We start from the raw sequence: 19,057 nt of genomic DNA, 5'->3' as shown, positions 1-19,057 counted from the left end.
TCCTAGCAGTCCATGGTATATTCAACACTCTTCTCCAGCACCACAGCTCAAAAGCATCAATTCTCTTTCTATCATCCCTATTCACTGTCCAACTCCGATGCATAGCACATAATTGCAAAGACTATAGCCTGGATCAGGTGCATCTTAGTCTCCAGCCTGACGTAGTTCATTGAAAAATCTGCTGTAGCTGAGGAATTAATAGTGGGATGTAAGACTAAACAATAGGTTGTTATATTACTTCATTTAGAGCATATGAATTTGAATTTGGTGAAGACATGCAGATGGCCCTAGACACTGAAATCCTTGGGATTACTGAGGGTCAAGAAGAGAGTAGTTAGTGCAGGTGTTCTTAACCTGGTGTCATCAGGAACATTTCCAGGGCCCCACAACACACTTGAAAAATGAGTAAACACTCAATGAACGACTAGTCTATTAAAGCACTTCTTAGGATGGTATTTATGACAAGAAAATAGACAGCCAATACTTATTTTACATTCTTGTAGGCAACAGGTAATATGGACAAGTCAATAAATGAACAAGACAATTTCAAAGGCTGAGAAAGCCTTAGGAAGATGATAAAAGAGGATAATACAATAAAGGGCATTAATATCTACTGTAGTGACAGAAGACACAGAATATCTAAGGAAGTAGCATTTTAAGGGAATGACAGAGCTAATCAAGTAAAGACTAAGGGGATGTGTCCTGAGTAGTATGATTTGTTAGGAAAAAGATTGGAATTCAACAGATCCATGACCCTAATAATTTCTGGAAGTTTAGGAGCGGCTGCTCAAATACCACTTCTTAAACACACAATGAGTTCTACAAGGATAATGATGTAGCTACTACGAAGTGAAAGACTTCCTCACAAGAATAAAATACTGCTAGCTTTGAGGTTCAGTGGTGTCGTGGGGAAGCCCTGATGGTGCAGTGGTGAAGGAATTCAGCTGCTAACCAACAAAGGTCTGAAGTCACCAGTCAGCCACCCCATGGGACAAAGACACGGCAGCTGCTCCGTGAAGATTTACAGCCTCAGAAGCCCTGGTGCAGTTCTACTCTGTACTACAGGGTCACGCAGAAATGGACTCCATGGCATGGGTGGGTAATAATGGGGTCTACTCATTACCATGTCCAAAGAAATAGGATCTCAGAAGTATTTAACTTTAAAATAGCAACTTTAGAAACGGAATTGTAGACTTAGTAAAATAAACTGTCTTATTATTTGAAAGTAGTTGGCCTCTCAGTTTGGAAGTACGAAACAACAACTACAAACACAAACACACACTCTCTCTCTCTGACCAGATCATGTCACTGTAATTACAAAGCACCATCCATCCTGAAAGCAGAGAAAGTACTTCTTAAGACTTACCTTTACAGAAGCAGCAATTTCCTGTATTCCCTTAGCAGCAGCGTTTTTTATGATTGGTGTGATTAAGCCTTTATCTGTTGCCACAGCCACTGAAATGTCAATAAAGGGCAATTGCTTTGGGCCCTCTCCATCCCAGCTTACATTAACATCTGGCATTTGCTAGAAAAAAAGAAATCGTGATTATAGAACTTGTGATTACAGAAGAAGCCTGTAGACTGAGGTGGTGCTGTTGTGTGTCCTTGAGCTGGAATTGACCCGTACCAGACCCTCCGGCAGTTTTTCAGAGGCATGGGAAGAGAATGTCCATCCTTCTCCTGTGGAGTGGATGGTGGACTCAAACCGCATACCTTCAGGACTGTAGCACAGTTTCTTACCATTAGGTCACTAGAGCTTCCTTATAGACTGAGATGGTGACAGAAAATAAGTTACACTGTTATAATCCATTTTCTAAAGGGAATATGGCAAAACAGGGAAACATAAATTAAAATGTTGCTTAAAAATAAGGTTTGGATCTCTGTTATCAAGGGGTTTTTTTACATTTTGGAGGGATAATGAAACATATCTCTCTGAAGTGTGGCAAAATTCTGATGCTGTGGAACATGCTTTGATCTGTTTCAAGTATGGCTAACAAGAAGCTTCTTTTGTTAAATCTGAATTCTGGATTCTATATTTCCTGCCTCAAAAGATGGCCTTTAAGGGGAAGGAGAGAGAAAATAAGTGACAATAGTCAATCACATTATTCCTTTGGCAACCAGAGAAGGAAGTGGAATCTGCTAGTACAGGCCTGTAATACAGTAATAGGCCCTTATTAAATGACTTCTCAATTTAATACAGATTCCCAAGCTTCAGAAATACTTTACATGAGCATGTATATTTATCATGCTTAGTAGACATGTGTTTATTTAGTATACAACTAACACTCATCATCATAAAAGCAGATTAAACAACTACATACTGTATGTTGATAAACAGAATAAGAAGTTGAAAAAGAAAAAAGAATTTGCTTTACCCCCTTCAGATTTAAGAACCAAGCCTTCCAGCAAGCCATTTTAGCACAACAATATAAAACTTGCCTCTACCTGACCTATTTGATTTTGTTCCTGAACCCCTAAGGTGAATTTTTCCATTTATTTGGGCTTTTTATTCTCATACTATGCTCATTTCTATCCCAGTATTACCTTAACATCACTTTTCAAATATTTTCTTTATGTGTTCCTCAAGGTCAAGCTCCTTGATTCATTCAATAATACCATTATCCAGTGTTTCTGGTATTAGTTTTTATTTGCACACAATCATTCATATATGTTTCCTTCATGTATATTGGTTTATAACTTTCCTATCCCGTATGTGCCAGGAATATTCATCAATTAACTAAATAAATATGTGTGCATCTGAACATATGTAACCAGAGAACAAAAACCACACCAAAATCTCTCCTATATTCTTGCTCTATGTTTTAGTTTAACTAAATAACTTATATTAGTATATGTCACATTCTGGTGGCTTATGACAGGTAATTCAATATATTGGCAAATCCCATTTGGTTCTACCTTTGAAATAGAACCCAAAACCCCTACTTCATCCCAGGTCCATAAGACCCTTTACTCCAAGCAACTGGTGCCTGTCTGCTGAGGTAAGTGCAGGCTCCTAATGGCTCAGACCGCTTTCACTTGCAGCCTACACTGCACACTGCCGAGTATCACTTACGGTGTCACTGCTGCCGACTCATAACTGACTCTCAGCCACTGTAAACCATACTGGGGGTGGTGGTGGTGGGTTTTCCCATCATTCTGCCTTGGAAATTTAGTGGAATTGCCAGAGGTGCCATCTTTGGGTTGGCAGCATAACCCCCTACCAACTATGCCAGAAGAACTACAAAGCAGTCTCTATTTTTTTCTTTTACAGTATAAATCAGATGTTAGTCCTTTGCTCTAAACCCTCCTTCAAAGGCTTTCTTCTTACTTATCATAAAACTCTCAGTTCCTTTTTTTAAAACAGTTAACAAAGCTTTACAGAGCTCGCCTTCTTTGCAGTTTCATCTCTTACCCCTTTCCACCCTTGCTAACTCCACTGGAGGCACATGATCCACACTCATTGCTGCTTGAATAACCTAAGCCACACTCGCAGTCTTTGATCTGCTTTTCCCTTTGGAACAAAAAGGCCACGGTGAAATGCTAACCCAAAGGCTGGTGGTTCAAACTCATCAGGGCCTCTGAGGGACAATGACCTGGAGACCAGCTCCTGTAAAGATCACAGCCTGGAAAACCTAGTGGTTTTCTGTCACATGGGGTCACTATATGAGTTGAAAATAATGTGATGAGACTCCATGACAATAGCTGCCTGGAAGATTCTTATACCAGATACAGCTACTTGGGTCATGTTCCTTCTTTCAAGTATCTATCACACTGCCAGAGAGTTTTTCCTCCCTAATTTTGGAAACGAGCATCCATAGTGAATTTGTCTGCTTACCTTGTTTTATTTTTCTTTTAAGCATTTTAATTATTTGATATATGTTTGTTTCTCCCTACTAGTATATAAGGGAGCTCTGGTGGCTGAGTGGTAAGAAGCTCCGCGGCAATCTTGAAGGCACACGGTTGAATCCACCAGTTGCTCTATGAGAGAGAGAGATGAGCAATGTCCTTTCATGTGATTTACTGTCTCGGACTGAAGCTGGTCCCAATTAAATGGTACTAAACAACAACAACTAGACTATAAAGGAACTCTGGTGGCCTGTAGACATTTCTCCAAGGTATGTCTTAAAGAAAGTGCAGCCAGAATTCTTCTTGGAAGCAAAGATGGCAAAGCTTCAGCGCACATATTTTGTGCATCTTTTTAGGGGAGACTATTCCTTGGTAAGGGACAACATGCTTGGAACAGTTGAGGGCAGAGGAACACCCTTAATAAGATGGAGTGACACCGTGATTGCAGCAGTGAGCACAAATATACCAGAAATGATGAAGAAAGCACAGGATAAGACAGGTAGTTCAGATCTGTCGGTCACAGGATCACTACAAGTCATACTTGAGTTGACAGCACCTAACAACAACTGGTGGTCTACTAGTAAGAAATTGTGCTGTCAACCCAAAGATATGTGGTTCCCATCCAACAGCTGCTCCTCGGAAGAGAGGCAGCAAATCAACTTCCGTGTAATTAAATACCTCTTAAAACTCGCTGAAGGGCCAGCTATGAGTCAGTCCCAAATTGAGGTAGACAACAATAACAACAACAACAATAACAACACTAGAATACAAGCCCCCAGAAAGTAGTAGCTATGCTAATTTTTGCTCATTGCTATAGGGTTTAATGAGTATTAGATGAGTAGTGTGTCTTTATTCCGTTATAATTGGTTGAAACTTCTTATAAGTCTGTTTCTTCACATGTAATATGAGGGAGATGAAATTATAGAAAATTTTTAGTAATGAAAAGGTTTCACTATGGAAACCTCAAGATTATTTTTTTAAAAAAACTTTAGTTCTAAAATTTCTTTTATCTAAATTTTCAAATTTATTATCAATAATACAGATACATTATTTTTAATAAAGCTAACATAACCTTGACTCCAAAACTTAGAAATGATACTAAAATATAGGAATACTATAGGTAGTTTTCTCTCAGAAAATATTACTTTAAAATTTAAAATTACTTGAAAGCTGCTTACCTTAAGAGTGACAGCTGCTGCTTTGATGATAAAATCATTTACTGATACTTTAATGTCATCTGAAAAAGAATAAGCAAGTTAACATTAGGATTAATAACAAAACCATACAATGACCATTATGTCAAATTTATAAATTATAGGCTGCAAAAACAATGATGAAAAATATTACAAGGTATTTTGTTTGGCTTGTTGTTCATTTGCTAGGTCAAGGTAAGTCTTGCTTGCAAAATCTTTCACTATATGTTTTAGATAAGTAATATTAACTATAAACATAAAATTTCACTTAACTTTATGAAAAACTTTTAGAACCACTCAAGGACCAGACATAAGGACCTGAATGTTATATTACCATTACAACTAGAGAGAAAGTAACCAATTTCAATACTGCTAAAAAACCCAATGGTCAGTCCATCTGCGGGGCACACAGACAGGAAGGTTACAAGATAATTTATTTCTCTCATCCTTTTAAAATGTTCTAATATTTGTCTGCTTTATAATAAACTCAACATATTAGATGAGTGGTACATGTAGTTACTTTAGACACACACATTTATATACACACACACACACACACACACACACACAATGCAGATAATTTATGTGTTTTACTACTAATATTACTTTATTTTTACTTAATGGAGTGTACAATAAAAAAATCTGTAGATCACTGCATCTCATAAGGGTTGCTTTTTAAATGGACAAAACAGGATACAGCAGAGGCCAACAATGAAGCAATGTTGGCACAGGTCCTAGTTCAATGACTAAAAGGAGGGTCTCTGTCTAATGTGAATTCATTTGAATCAATTTCTTTCCAGTATCCATAATGATTTTAAGATCAAACTGGGGTCCCATCCTTTTACACATAACTAAAGCATTCGACTTATACTTTTGCTCCTCCCTGTGGGTATGGGAAGTGTTGAAAATCCAAACTACATTTGGCTCTTCTGGTAAGTTTCAAGAAAAAGACATTAAGATCAAGATATAGTCAACGGTATGTGACAGGATATACAAACCCTGTTATTGCAGTATCATGGGATTTTATATGGACAGATAACTCATTCGAAAAGCATCCTGGAGATTTCAGAACGAGATTAGATGCATTAACATAAACCTATTAACACTGCCAAACTGTCACAGTAGCTGCCAGTTGCCTAATATTCCAACTCTTCTAATTCATTTTCCAGAAATATATAGATCTTTGTCTATGAAAATACTTTTAGAAGCAGAATACACATGCCTTGAGAGATTTATGATCACATTCAAAAGATAAAAACAGCAAAAATTCAATTATAATTAAAACAGAATATTTAAGAACTGATTATGCTTTTACCTCTCATGGTTTCTTCAGCAGCCTTGAGCTCAATTTAACACCTAAAGTCAAGATCCTAAGACCACCTACCAAGCCAAGAACTGCTAAGTCTACCCAAGTCCAGAATTTTCACCCAGAAGTTTCTATTCTAACTAAACATTTAGAAGTTTTGTTGTTGGTGGTTTTTTTTTTTTTTTTTTTTTAAAAAGGAGCATTCTTGAGTTTATCACTTTCTTCATCTTGAAACACTTTCTCTGGCTGGCGCCCATGTCACTATCTTTCCAATTATATGTTTAATAGGAATCTCAAATTTATGTATACTTTTTAAAGACTCATCAGAAAATTCCTAGTGGTAAGAACATACCAAATCTGGATCATGTAAAGATACTAAATCTAGACTGGCCTGGAATACTACTACCTCCAGTTTCATAAGAGAAAACACTTATGGCGAAGAAGTCATAAAAATTATTCCTGTAATAATGGCCTTCCTAACCCATGGGTTTGACTTTCACAAGATTTTGCGGGTGTCAAGTTTGTTTGTTTTTTGCTATGGATATGAAGGACGTTAACAGCACCTTTTGAGTGAGAATATGGAAACAAGGTGTGCAGAAGACTACTAATGAGGAGGTTAATCAGTTTGGTCATAAATTGAACAGGTTTAGAGACAGAAAAAAAGAAACGAAATAAGCATGAAAGAAGTGGACAGTCCAGTACACATACATTTGGACTAGAGATTCCTGAGTCAGAGATTCCTCTCACCAGAGGAGAGAGTAGCAGCAGCAGCCAACAGTGAATCAGAGACCAACGTGAGACAGAGCTAAACCAAGAGCTGCTTCACAGATGTAGAGGCCAGAGCTAAGGGCCTTTACTCAAGCCTGCTGGAAGACTAGGGATGCGGTAAGGTACGGTGTGTGTGCCATAACTGGCACTAAGACTATGAGAGCTTAAGTCAGAATGTCTGCGGGTACATCTGAGAAGCTGTCTTAACTAAATGAATGTATCCTGTACCCAACTAGAATTGTAACCTATTAACTTCTCTAATAAATCTCTGTAAAAGGAGCAGACACAACATGGGGCTGAGTATGACTTCTATCTGCTTCATATAGGAAGGAGAACTGTCCCCATCAATAATATCTATATGACTAAACAAATAGCTACATGGTCAGACATGCTACCCCACATACTCCTGCATATATTTCTACCAAATATTGGGCCCAATGTTTGTCACAGTTTGACTTATAGCCTTTACTCACAGTTGTGGGGTTTATGGAAAAAAAAAAAAAAAGAAAGAAAGATGGGGAGTAAGGGAGGCAAAGAACATCATACTATCCAAGTCCATGTTAACAAGGCACAATCCTCAATTAGTAAAAGTTCCAGTGGTCTCTTCAATCATCCAGCAAACTTTATCTCAGAGCAGTTACAAGTCAGCTTTTCCTTCCATCATCCAACAAGCAAAAGTTTTAACTGTGGCTCCATCTCCAGGATTCCTCTGGTTACACCTTGCCACAGTCTCTTAACCCTCTGTCCACTATTGTTTTTCAGTATGGAAAGTGCTCTCTTATACTGGTCCCATAGTTGTTGATGATTTGTAAGATCATGTGTCCACAGTCAAGGTAGCTAGAGATCATGCCCTCAATGGGGGCTAATGCAATGGATAGGAAAGCCAATTTTCAAGGTTTCTGATACCATAATTCCATAATCATGAGTATGTCTCTGAATTCTGAATGGCAGCACTGGATTAGCTGGCCAAGTAGCAGAGCTGTAAGAGGTTATGCTAGAATTAGTAGAAGTAGATGTGCAGGCATGTTTGAGATCTTATCTTTCGCTCTCATTGCCACTGAGTTGAAAAGGACTCAACTGACCCACGAGTATGTTTTCAGAGGGTATAAATCATACGAGAGAAGAAGGCTGTCCATCTTTCTTCTGCAGAGAAGCTTGTAGATTAGATCTGCCTGTCTTTAAGCTGGCAGTGGAACTCACTAGCCACTAGCCCAGAAGGGAACTAGGGTTCCCTTCTGACCTCATAGGAATTAATTTTGCACTGTTGACACTGTGCATGGAGACTGTCCACCCCTGAGGACTTATTAAGAGGTCAGCTGCAGTTTCCCTCAAGCCATCCCTATTGTTTTCACAAAGACCAACAAAGAGAGCTTTCAAGGATTAATTTTTCAGAAAACTGATTACTTTGTCTGGAGTAGTTTTCTAATGGGTTTCTTGAACTTTTAAAAACTGTGAAGCTGTTTTAATTTGAGATTCTGTCTGTATCTAAAAGCCGTAGAGAAAAATTACTCCTATCCTAAGGAGAAAAACCAGGAGAAACAATATTTTACTTTTTTTTCTGGAGGGATCCTATTGGGAGCTAAGGTCACAAAGCAAACAAGTAAACTGAATTACAAAGGGAGATAATCCCTCTCTGAGATGAGAAAAACACAGGAAGTGATTGATTAATCAATGTCAAGAGAATCTAAGTATCCAGGACATTTATCAATGTGTAAAGTGCCCCAAGAATTTTCTCAACCTTTTAAAAGGCACTGATATAATACCTATAACCAACATTAAAGATTCGATATTTCCTTCAAGATCAATAAGACAAGGACATCTGCATTATTAGCTATACCCACCATTGTACAGGAGACTTTAAAGGCATATAAATTAGAACTCAAATTTACAGTTGGCAAGTGGATTCTAACTCAATGCAATCCTCCATCAGTTTCCGAGGATGTAAATCTTTACAGGAGACTGCCCTTCATTCTCGTGCAATGTGTGTGTGGGCAGGATTTGAACTGCTGTTCTCATAGTTAACAGTCTTACACTTTACACACAAGGGACTTAAAATCATTTCTCTCTGCAACTTTTTACTTTTAAATGATTGAGAGAAATAGTACATATTTATTTAGTACAAATTATAAATAACCTGAAGGCATTCAGAAGAAGAAACATAAAATGAAAAGAGTATCTCTCTCTACTTACAATCTAACATATGCTTAAATCGGCTTTGGATTTATACTTGCTTTCATGTTCTAAAATATTAAGGGTGCTCTGTTTAGGTACTATGACAAAGTATTTGGAAAGCCATTCAAAACAAAAACAGTAACAACTGTTGGGCCCAGGGAAATAATTAGTAACTCTGAGAAAAGAAAAATATCTACGCTTGTGAGAGCAAAAGCAAATAAAAACTAAGACCATTCTTACTTTTTTAGAAAGACAGAAGGAACAAAGACTAAAAATCAACAGTACTATTTGCACAGCAACTCAGCATCAATGCCTGCTTCCTGAATGAATGTTAACCAAATGCACACTCTTTAAATATGACAAGAGAAGAAATAAACGGAAGGCAAAACAGAAATCCTTGCTCCACATAAAAGTAATATATCCCTGTTTTATTCAGTGCTTGGAACCAATTTATTTCTAACAGAAAAATAGACCCAGTTTCTTTCTCTAACATTAAAATACTGAGTACAAGCAGATTTTGAAACTGAAAGAAAACGCTACACCATGAGGATTTTATAAATAGGATTTCATGATAGTTAACACGTGTGTTACATCAAATAAATTCAATTTTACTAACCTTTGACCAGATTTTGTCTTACTTTTAAAACAGCCCCAAGGTCACAGTCAGCAGTAGCATAAGCATGTGGTACAGTACTTTTTGATTCAGTTAACCTTTTGGCAATAACTCTTCGAATATTGCTAGCAGGGATTTCAGAGAATGTGCCCTGAAAAGAAACAGCAAACTGTCCAGTAAACTACAGCAGAATGAAGGAAAAACCCAACAAGTGTAAAACTTCATAAATAGAATTCTGTCTCAGTGGCCTAACTTATAATTGATAATACAGAAGACAAAACTAATTTTCAATACTATTTTAAAAAATTTTAGCATGAGAAGCTACTTAAGGAAATCTGAGTTGTGGTTTTATAGTCTGTGACTTTTGATAAAAGCAGTACAATTCACGTTTCAGTTTCAAATGGGGCACTTTCTGTTACTATGCTTGTTGCTGTTGTCGTCATGTGCCATCGAGTTGCTTACAATTCACAGTTACCATATGTACTAGAGCCCTGAAACCTGCTCTATCCTGTGGCAACATCACTGTTTCTGACACATCTACCCCCATTACCCCAGTCACTGAATCAATCCATCTCATCAAGGGTCTTCCTTTCTTGTGTTGCCTGTCCTTCCACCCTTCTATGCATGATGTCCCTCTCCAAGGACTGGTTCTTGCAACATGCCCAACCTCTGAATCTTTGCTCCAAGGAGGAGTCTGGTTTCACTCTCTCCAGGAGGTATCTATTTGTTCTCCTAGAGTTCACGGTATGTTCAATACTCTTTTCCAGCACCATAGCTCAAAGACACCAATTCTCCTTCTATTATCCTCTGTCATTGTCCAGCTTTCTGATGCAGAGCAAGTAACTGCGTACTTTGGCCTTGGATCAGGCAGACCTGAGAATCCAGACTGACATCATTACTCTTGAGCACTCTGGAAAGGTCCCTGACAGCATATTTTCCCAATGCAATTTGTCTTTTAGTTTCCTGGCTGCAGGTACCAAGAGTGTTGATTGTAGAGCCAAGCAAACTAAAGCTGTTAACAATCTCAATCTTTTCACCATCTATCATGATGTTGCCAATTGGCCCAGTGGTGAGAATCTCTGTTTTCTTGATGTTGAGCTTCAATCCATATTGAAGGTTGCAATCCTTGAACTGCAAGTGCTCCAGGTCCTCCTCAGTTTCAGCAAGCAGGGTTGTGTCATCTGCTTAATGCAAGTTGTTGAGTCTTCCTCCAATCCTGGTGCCACAATCCTCTTCATAGAGCCCAGCCTCCTGGATGATCTGTTCTGCATACAGACTGGAAAAGTATGGCGACAGGACATATTCCTAGCGTACACCCGTCTTGATTTTGAACCATGCAGTGTTTTCCTGCTCTGTTTTGACAAGTGCCTCCTGGTCCAAATATAGGTTTTCATAAGCAAAATCAAAAGTTCTGGGATTCACATTCTTCTCAGAGTTAGCTACAGTTTGTTGTGATCCACACAGTCAAATGCCTTTGCATAGTCTATGAAACAGATAGATATTTCTCTGGTACTCTCTGCTTTCAGTTAAGATCCATCTAACATCAGCTATAATATCCCAGTACCACAGCTTCTTCTAAACCCATCCTGTATATCTCACAGTTCTCTGTTGATGTGCTTCTCTGGTCATTTTGCATAATTTTCAGCAGAATCTTGCTTTCATGTGATATTAATGATACTGTTCAATAATTTCTGCACTGTCAGGTCATTTTTTCTTAGGGGCGGGAACAAGTACAGATCTCTTCCATTCAGCTGGCCAGGTGACTGTCCTCCACATTTCTTGGCACACCTTGGTGAGCACATCCAGGGCAGTATCTGTTTGTTAAAATATGTCAACTAGTGTGACATCAATTCCTGGGTTCTTGTTTTTTGCCAATTTTTTCAGAGAAGCTTGACTCTATTCCTTCTTTACCACAGGCTAATATGTTGTTTCACAAAATTTCTTCTGTGTCCTCCAAATCTTTTTGGTACAATGACTCCGTATCCTTTTTTTAATGCTTCCTCGACCATTTAATATACTGCCCAAAACATCCTTAAATATTCCAACTCAAGGCTTGAATTTGTTCTTTAATTCCTTCAGCTTAAGAAATGTTGAGTGAATTTGGCCCTTTTGATTTTCTTACTCCAGCTCAATCTTTGGACATTTCATTACAATACTTTTGTCTTCCCACACTGCCCTTTGAAATCTTCTGTTCAACTCCTTAATTTCTTGATTACTTCCCTTTGCTTTGGCTTCTCAGCACTCTAGTGCAATATTCAGAGTCTCTTCTGATATCCGTCTTGTTCTTTCTCCTCTGGCTTTGTAATGACTTTTTGCATTCTTCATGGATGATATTCTTTATATCCTCCCACAGCTCATTTGGAGCTTTGCTCATTGGTGTTCAAGGCCTCAAACCTGTTCAGAGGTGCTTTTAAAATTCAAGTGGGACAGACTCAAGGTCAAAGTTTGGTTTCTGTGGATTTAATTTCCTTTAACTGCAGCTTAAACTTGCATATGAGTAGTTGGTGGTCTGTTCCACAATCAGCACATGGCCTAGTTTTCACATCTGGTATTGAGCTTCTCCAGTGATTCTTTACACAGATGTAATCTATTTGATTCTTATCCATACCATCAGTTGAAATCCATGTGTATAGCCTGCATTTATGTTTCTTATAAAGAGTATTTGCAATAAATCAATCACTGAAGTACAGAATTCTATCATTCTATCTCCAGCTTCATTTCTGTTACCAAGTTCATATTTTCTGACTATTGATTCTTCTCTATTCCCAACTTCTGCATTCCAGTCGCTCACTACTAATACATCTTGATTGCATGTTTGATCGATATCTGACTGCTAAAGTTGGTAGAAATTTTCTAGTTCTTCCTCTTTGGCTCTGGTTGCTGGTGCATATTTCTGAATGATAGTGGTATTCCCTGGACTTCCTTATATGAGTATGGATAATATCCTGTCACAATATAGTATTTCAAGATGGATCCAGAAATTACTTTCTTAACCCCTTTTTTCCTCACCTTTTCATTTCTGGCATAGAAGATCACATGATCATCTGATTCAAAATATCCCATCTCATTTCGCCAATACCTAGTATGTCAATATTTATGCACCCCATTTCCTTCTCAAAATAATGAAAGTAAATCTACCAAATCATACCACAAAGGAAGTATTCAGTGCTTAGGACAATCAACTAGTTGCAGACTTCAGGGTAAGTTAAATCTGAATAACTGACATTATTCAGTTATGTATCAGAATAGTGCAGATTATTAGTTCCAGGTTACCAAAATAAAGTGAGTATGACAATAAAGGGAGCCACATGAAGGTGTTAGCTTTCCAGAACACATTAAAGTTATGCTTCCATTGCAGTATCATCTATTAAGTGTGCACCAGCCATTATAGTATTTTGAAATACTGTGGATTATCAAAATGGAATGAGCACATGCCTTGGGAAAACCGACACCCAACACACTTGATCAGTTAAGAGCTGTAACCTTCAATGAACCATGAAAAGCAAAGTGCAATAAAACGAGGTATGGTTTGCATTTGGAAGTTAGCACTTTACAGATAAACTTTGTTTATGCTTAGAGATATGCAAATAAAGTATCTGAAGTGTCTGGGTTTTTTTTCTCTTTATCACTTTTAAATACTAACACAGTGGACTGGTAAAAGTACTTATAAAACAAACATTAATATCTTAATATTTCTTCTCTAACTCTCCTGAAAATGAAAAATCCACTTGGAACTTCCTCTATATTTCCTTTCAAGGAGGAAGGTCTGTCCCTTCCTCTGGGATGTAACTTTCTAGTAAATCTATCTTTAAGTTTTACCTTAAAAACAAAATAACAACCAACCACAACTATTTGGATGACATTACCACTGCATTAGGCTGTCCAGGAATTGAGACTGGTGGGATCATTGGCCGAGGATAGGATGGCCCTGTGGTGGTCGGGGTGGGTAAAGGTGCTGTGGGAGTGGCTGGAGGGGCAGGGGCAGCAGGCGCTGGCCTGGACTCGGCAATCTTGCCCATCTTTTTCAACTCCACCAGCTTGAGGGCGTCTCTGGAGAGAAAAATGGAATTAGATAACTCTTGTTTAGCAACAAAATTAGCTTTTAGGAAACAGAGATGAGATGAAGAGGATAACATATAAATATATAAATGTGAAAGCTAATAATTCAAAAACGAATTATTTGAGCTGGAAAGTGAATTTTAGTCTCTACCCAGTGTTAAGTACTCATGTATACCCTCCAAAACATGTGCTGTAAATCATAACCCAGATACGTGTGGATATAATCCTATCAGGGATAGATGTTTTCCTTCTTATGTTAATGAGGTTATTACCATTGTAGGATGTGTCTTAAGCCAATTGCTTTTGAGATATCAAAGAAGCAGTATAAACTCAGAGACAAGCAAGAACACACTGGGGAAGACGTGTGGTAATCAAGGAGGCAAAGCCTTCAATAGAGCCAGTGCGTTATATTTGGCCTTCTAGACTTCTATTTGTGAGAAGATAAACTTGTTTGCTAAGGCCATCCATCTGTGGTATTTCTATGACAATAGCACAAATAAACCAAGACAGGGGATTCATATTAACTGTTCACTGGTTAAGATACTTGTACATTTTCAAAATCTAAACAATTATAATTTTATCACAGTGCTTGTATAGATAGTAATTTTTAAGTTGTTTTGGGGGCAGAGAGGGTACAGTTGGTAATTAAGAAAACCACATCTGCCTTTTTTATACTTATGAAATAATATTTTCAAGACAATAAGGTATCAAGTTCATTGTAGTTATCACTTAGAACTTTTACTAAAATTTATATAAATCAGTATTTATAGCCAATAGTTATGGAAAATGACTAACTACAGACTTGCCTCTGCCATCTCTCTGTAAAGCAAAGGTTACCTTTGTATTTTACAGGATATAATTAGACTGCGAAGTATGCCAAATCCTCCATTTACTATGCTGTTACAGTGGGATATAAATTAACACATTCTCTTAAAATAGCTTTTTGGAACATTTTAACATCTTACGACAACTAATTGAGAAGAACTTTCCAATAAATTAAAAAACTCATTTGCATAATTTAAAAACAACTTCAGGGTGAAACACAGCTAAAAGGGATTTTAAAAATTTCTCAAATATAGTTACTATTTTGGTACTGTTTACCAAAGAACTAAAAAACAGGAAAAGCCCACCATTTGTTGAGCATATTTCAGATGACAATTCTCTTCCCCCAAAACAAATCAAGTGACACAGAGAAACAAGGCAGTAAAGTAGGCAGAATTCTGAGAAGGCCTGGCCTGGAGTCTTCATTACATAGAATCTCAGCAAGGAAAGGCTGGGCTGTAAATTTTACTTTATTACCTATGAAAAAAGTCATGACTAGGTCAGTATTTCTCAAGGACCTACTATATTTCGGGTGTTGGGAGTACAAGGGGAACAAGGCATTCAAGGAACTTGGATTATACATTAAGCAGGCAGCTTAATTTCATCTCAATTACAAACGTTAACAGCTAACATTTGGGGGGTACAGTGGCAGTAGTTAAGATGGTGATACTCTGTAGAGACTACAAAGCAAAGAATACAAAAACTGTGTTCTTCCTAAGAAAGACCCAGCATTTGCCTTCCTCAAATGGTCACAAGTACTTCTCTTACGTACAGAAGTAAACTATGTATGTTTCTGTAAATCGATTCTGAGCAACAGGGAGCTGTGGTGGCCAAATGATAAGGAGTTTTGCTGCAAACCAAAGGCACACAGTTTGAAATGAGGAGCTACCCTGTGGGAGAAAGATGGGCATTCTCCTCACATGTGATTAACTGCCTCTGTAAACCCACATGGAGGGTCGGTCAGCAGTACACCACTACCACCACCACCACCACCACCACAACAACATTCTGAGCAATACCTGTGTCTTTATGTAAAATAAAGCAGCAACCTGACACCTCTGGTTTTCTTCATAAATATAATGGATCAGAAATGCTTCCTCAGGGGTAGAACTGAGTTTTCTACTCCACCTTCATATCAGCTGACAAACTGTAGAGGAAAACTGTCCATCACTATTTCAAGAATTTGAGGGTGGCTTCATGCCAAAGCCTGCAAATTTTCAGTCATATCAGAAGATGACACTTCTGTAGATAATAGCAGGCCATAATGTTCCAAAGGTCACCATAATGTTGAAAACACAGGCACCTTTAAAGTCAGGGGCCTTCAATAATGCATGCTTTATGGATCTACTTTTCTCTTGAAACTGTCTGAAGGGTTTCTTACTTTAAAGGCCCACATCCAAAGACTGAATTCCTTAACTGGGGGAAGTTTCAGAATGAGGGCAGTGAAGAGAATTGGGAAGTAGGCTGAAGAAGAAAATTGCAAAAAAAGAAAAGAAAAGAAAAGAAAAAAAGAAAGAAAAAGCCCCACCACATAAAAAAAACCCCCTCTTTTAGTATCACTATGGTATCTATATCTATTTTTTGTTATGTTACAGTGCTAATATAACTCATGCTCATTATATGTGTATTAAGTATTTGGGGAATTGTTGTGCATCATGGTGTTAGTACCAACTCACAGCTGACCCTCAGCAGGCTTTCAGACAGTCAAGTGCATGCAAGGACACTGCAAGGACACTGCCCTTCTTGTCTCTTACATTAGGGAAATGGAAGAAAAGATTTACTTCTTCAGCTGCCACACTAATGAAATGCCCTCTAAAAGGTCGCCTAATCTCAAAAACCCTTTCTTAGACCTCATCTTCTGTGGCCCCACCACAACAGGATTTTCTTGAATTTGGTAATGAACTCAGCCGGGCCCCCTAGAGGATCTCTGAGGCTATACACTACATGGGTGGAGATTGCCCGTTTTCCTCTTGGAGCTACAGTAGATCAGAATGACAATGGGGTGAAGCCTTTAGTTAAGCAGTGTAATGCCCTACGGACTACAGCAACACATGTAATAAAATACTCATCAATTTCTACATGTGTAATTCAGTGACACTGCTTACATTCTACAGGATGTTACACAATTCTTCTCCTTCACCAAACTATCCAGCCACCATGAAGATGCACTCAGCATCTTCAAGAAGGACTTTGACTACTACAGCCTCATTACACTTCTGCTTACTAGTCTGACCCTTAATTCTTCGCCACCTTCCAAGAATGCTACTCAGCATTCACGGACACATGCGCTGTCAGGCTGCGCAGGATAGAGCATCCTTTCAGAAACTTAGCAATAACCAAAGGAAAAAAAGGATATTACATGTTTTAGAAACAACTGAATAATTATTTCAAATAAACTTAGAACAATATAAAGCCCACTGTCTAGCATTTATCACCATTCTAAAAGATCCAGTTCACTCATTAAGGCAAGAACTGTTTCTTCAGGAATGCTACTAAATATTGCATAGAAAAAAACAAATCTTGCAATTCTAAGTACAAAAGGAGAATAAAACGATTATTGTAGAATGCGTGTGAGGATCCGAGGTAGAGGGAGGGTGGAAGCAGAAGGGTGAGGATGTGCGGGGGTTAGGGGGGTAATTATAGGGTGGCACAATTTGATGGGTGGAGGGTAAGGAAAATAGGAAGGAAATGGTGTGAAAAACAATGTGTTTGCATTCTAGAAATAAACCAGTGTGTATATATACAAAGTACAAAAGGAGACTCACTTTCTTTTAAATCTTAACACTGAATAAGCTTATTCTGAAACACATTTAGAAAAAAAGATGTTCATGATAAATGGAATTGGTTAATACAAAACCCCACACATACTCTTTAGTGAATATTCCCCGAGGGCCAGTCGCTGTGCCTTGGCTGGCGTCAAGTGCATGTTTATCCAGAATATTACGAGCAGCCGGACTTAAGCGAAACCTAAGAAGGAAACGTGAAGATTAATCGAACTGATTAGCATTTCTATTGGATTCAAATACACGTAAATATCAAAAGTCGTGTTGATAATAAGAAAAAATAAAGTCTTATAAAGTTAAAATGACTTCCACAGATGGGCATAGTCAAATAATTTTCATTAATCTGGTTTACTTTATGAACATCTTCATAAAAATCTAACTACTCTTTGAAATACTTTTTTTTTTTAAAAAGAAAAGTAAATTAATACTCATTAGTGGAGAAAGGTTACATTTTGACTCAATCTTTTTAAATGTAGTAACTGTCCAGGCAACTATCAGTAAAAACATAACAATATTGTTGCTTTACATTTTTAAGTCTTTTGTATTTACTTTAAAACACTTTTACTTTACAGATGCTCCAGAAGAATAAAAGAGGAAAAAATAATTATACTGCTTTCAGAGAAAAGGCAACAGAGGCGTACTTAAGTCATATGACTAAATGTGAAAGCAAGGTGACAAAATTAAATGCCTAGGTAGTCAGGTAAAGAAAAATGAGTAGAACAAGCTAGGCCCAGAAGCTTAAAACTAGCAAATGGGAAGGGGGCAACCGTAGCACTTGCCGTATTTCAGGAAAATCCAGTTCTAGCTGATGTGGCTCCAACATCACCAAATATTCAGATTTAAAAAAAGAAAAAGGCTAAAATTTGAGATTTTATGTTAAATTAGTAGACAATGTAAATGAAAAAACAAAACTGCTGGCAACTCTGTGAGGGGAGCATTGAGGAAGTTATGAAAACTTACTGGTTGGTTGGTGTTGTTGATCGCTGTAGAATCAAGCACGACTCATAGCAACTCTATGAACAAAGACCTAATGTCTTCCCATAGTTATCTTTGTTTCTCCCAGTTCATAGTTTCCAGAGGCATGTAGTTTAGGAACTGGATGCCACTCCTGTTTCCTACTGGAAGATTTTTAGGGCAGAAGATTTTTAACTTCCACCATGGTGCCTCGACCACATTAGTCCTCTAATGGTGACAAACTTTATTAGATGGCTAGAATATACCCTGCTATCCAAGATTGAGCTTAAGAAATGCTGAGCGAGTTCAGCCCTTTTGATTTTCTGACTCTAGCTCCTCGCAAATTTCATTGGAGTATTTTGCTTTGTCATTCTGAGCAGCCTTTTGGAATCTTCTGTTCAGCTCTTTAGTATCTTGAATTGTTCCTTGTGCTTTAGCTTCTCTATGCTCCAGTGCAATCTTCAGAGTTTCTTCTGACATCCATTTTGGTCTTTTCTTCCTCTTCTGTCTTTGTAATGACCGTTTACACTCTTCCTGAATG

General features: G+C 37.8%; 1 protein-coding gene across 2 annotated transcripts in view; it reads right to left on the bottom strand.

Moving 5' to 3' along the window:
• PDHX (pyruvate dehydrogenase complex, component X) overlaps nucleotides 1-19,057 on the bottom strand; it is an 81,744-nt gene that overhangs the window by 10,028 nt on the left and 52,659 nt on the right. The window contains exons 5-9 of one of the 2 annotated variants that reach the window (XM_006883751.1): nucleotides 17,648-17,746; nucleotides 13,765-13,948; nucleotides 9,902-10,049; nucleotides 5,025-5,083; nucleotides 1,367-1,525 (exon numbers count right to left, since the gene is read on the bottom strand). In XM_006883751.1, the coding sequence (XP_006883813.1) occupies nucleotides 1,367-1,525; nucleotides 5,025-5,083; nucleotides 9,902-10,049; nucleotides 13,765-13,948; nucleotides 17,648-17,746 (649 nt within the window). The remainder of the gene's footprint in view (nucleotides 1-1,366; nucleotides 1,526-5,024; nucleotides 5,084-9,901; nucleotides 10,050-13,764; nucleotides 13,949-17,647; nucleotides 17,747-19,057) is intronic. The other variant, XM_006883752.1, reaches the window with a different exon arrangement.

This window comes from Elephantulus edwardii, unplaced genomic scaffold, assembly GCF_000299155.1.
Source record: "Elephantulus edwardii isolate Elephantulus edwardi_28Jun2011 unplaced genomic scaffold, EleEdw1.0 scaffold00029, whole genome shotgun sequence".
Taxonomy (NCBI): Eukaryota; Metazoa; Chordata; class Mammalia; order Macroscelidea; family Macroscelididae; genus Elephantulus; species Elephantulus edwardii.
Note: the sequence above shows the minus strand (reverse complement) of the source record. Positions and strands in the feature narration are given on the sequence as shown.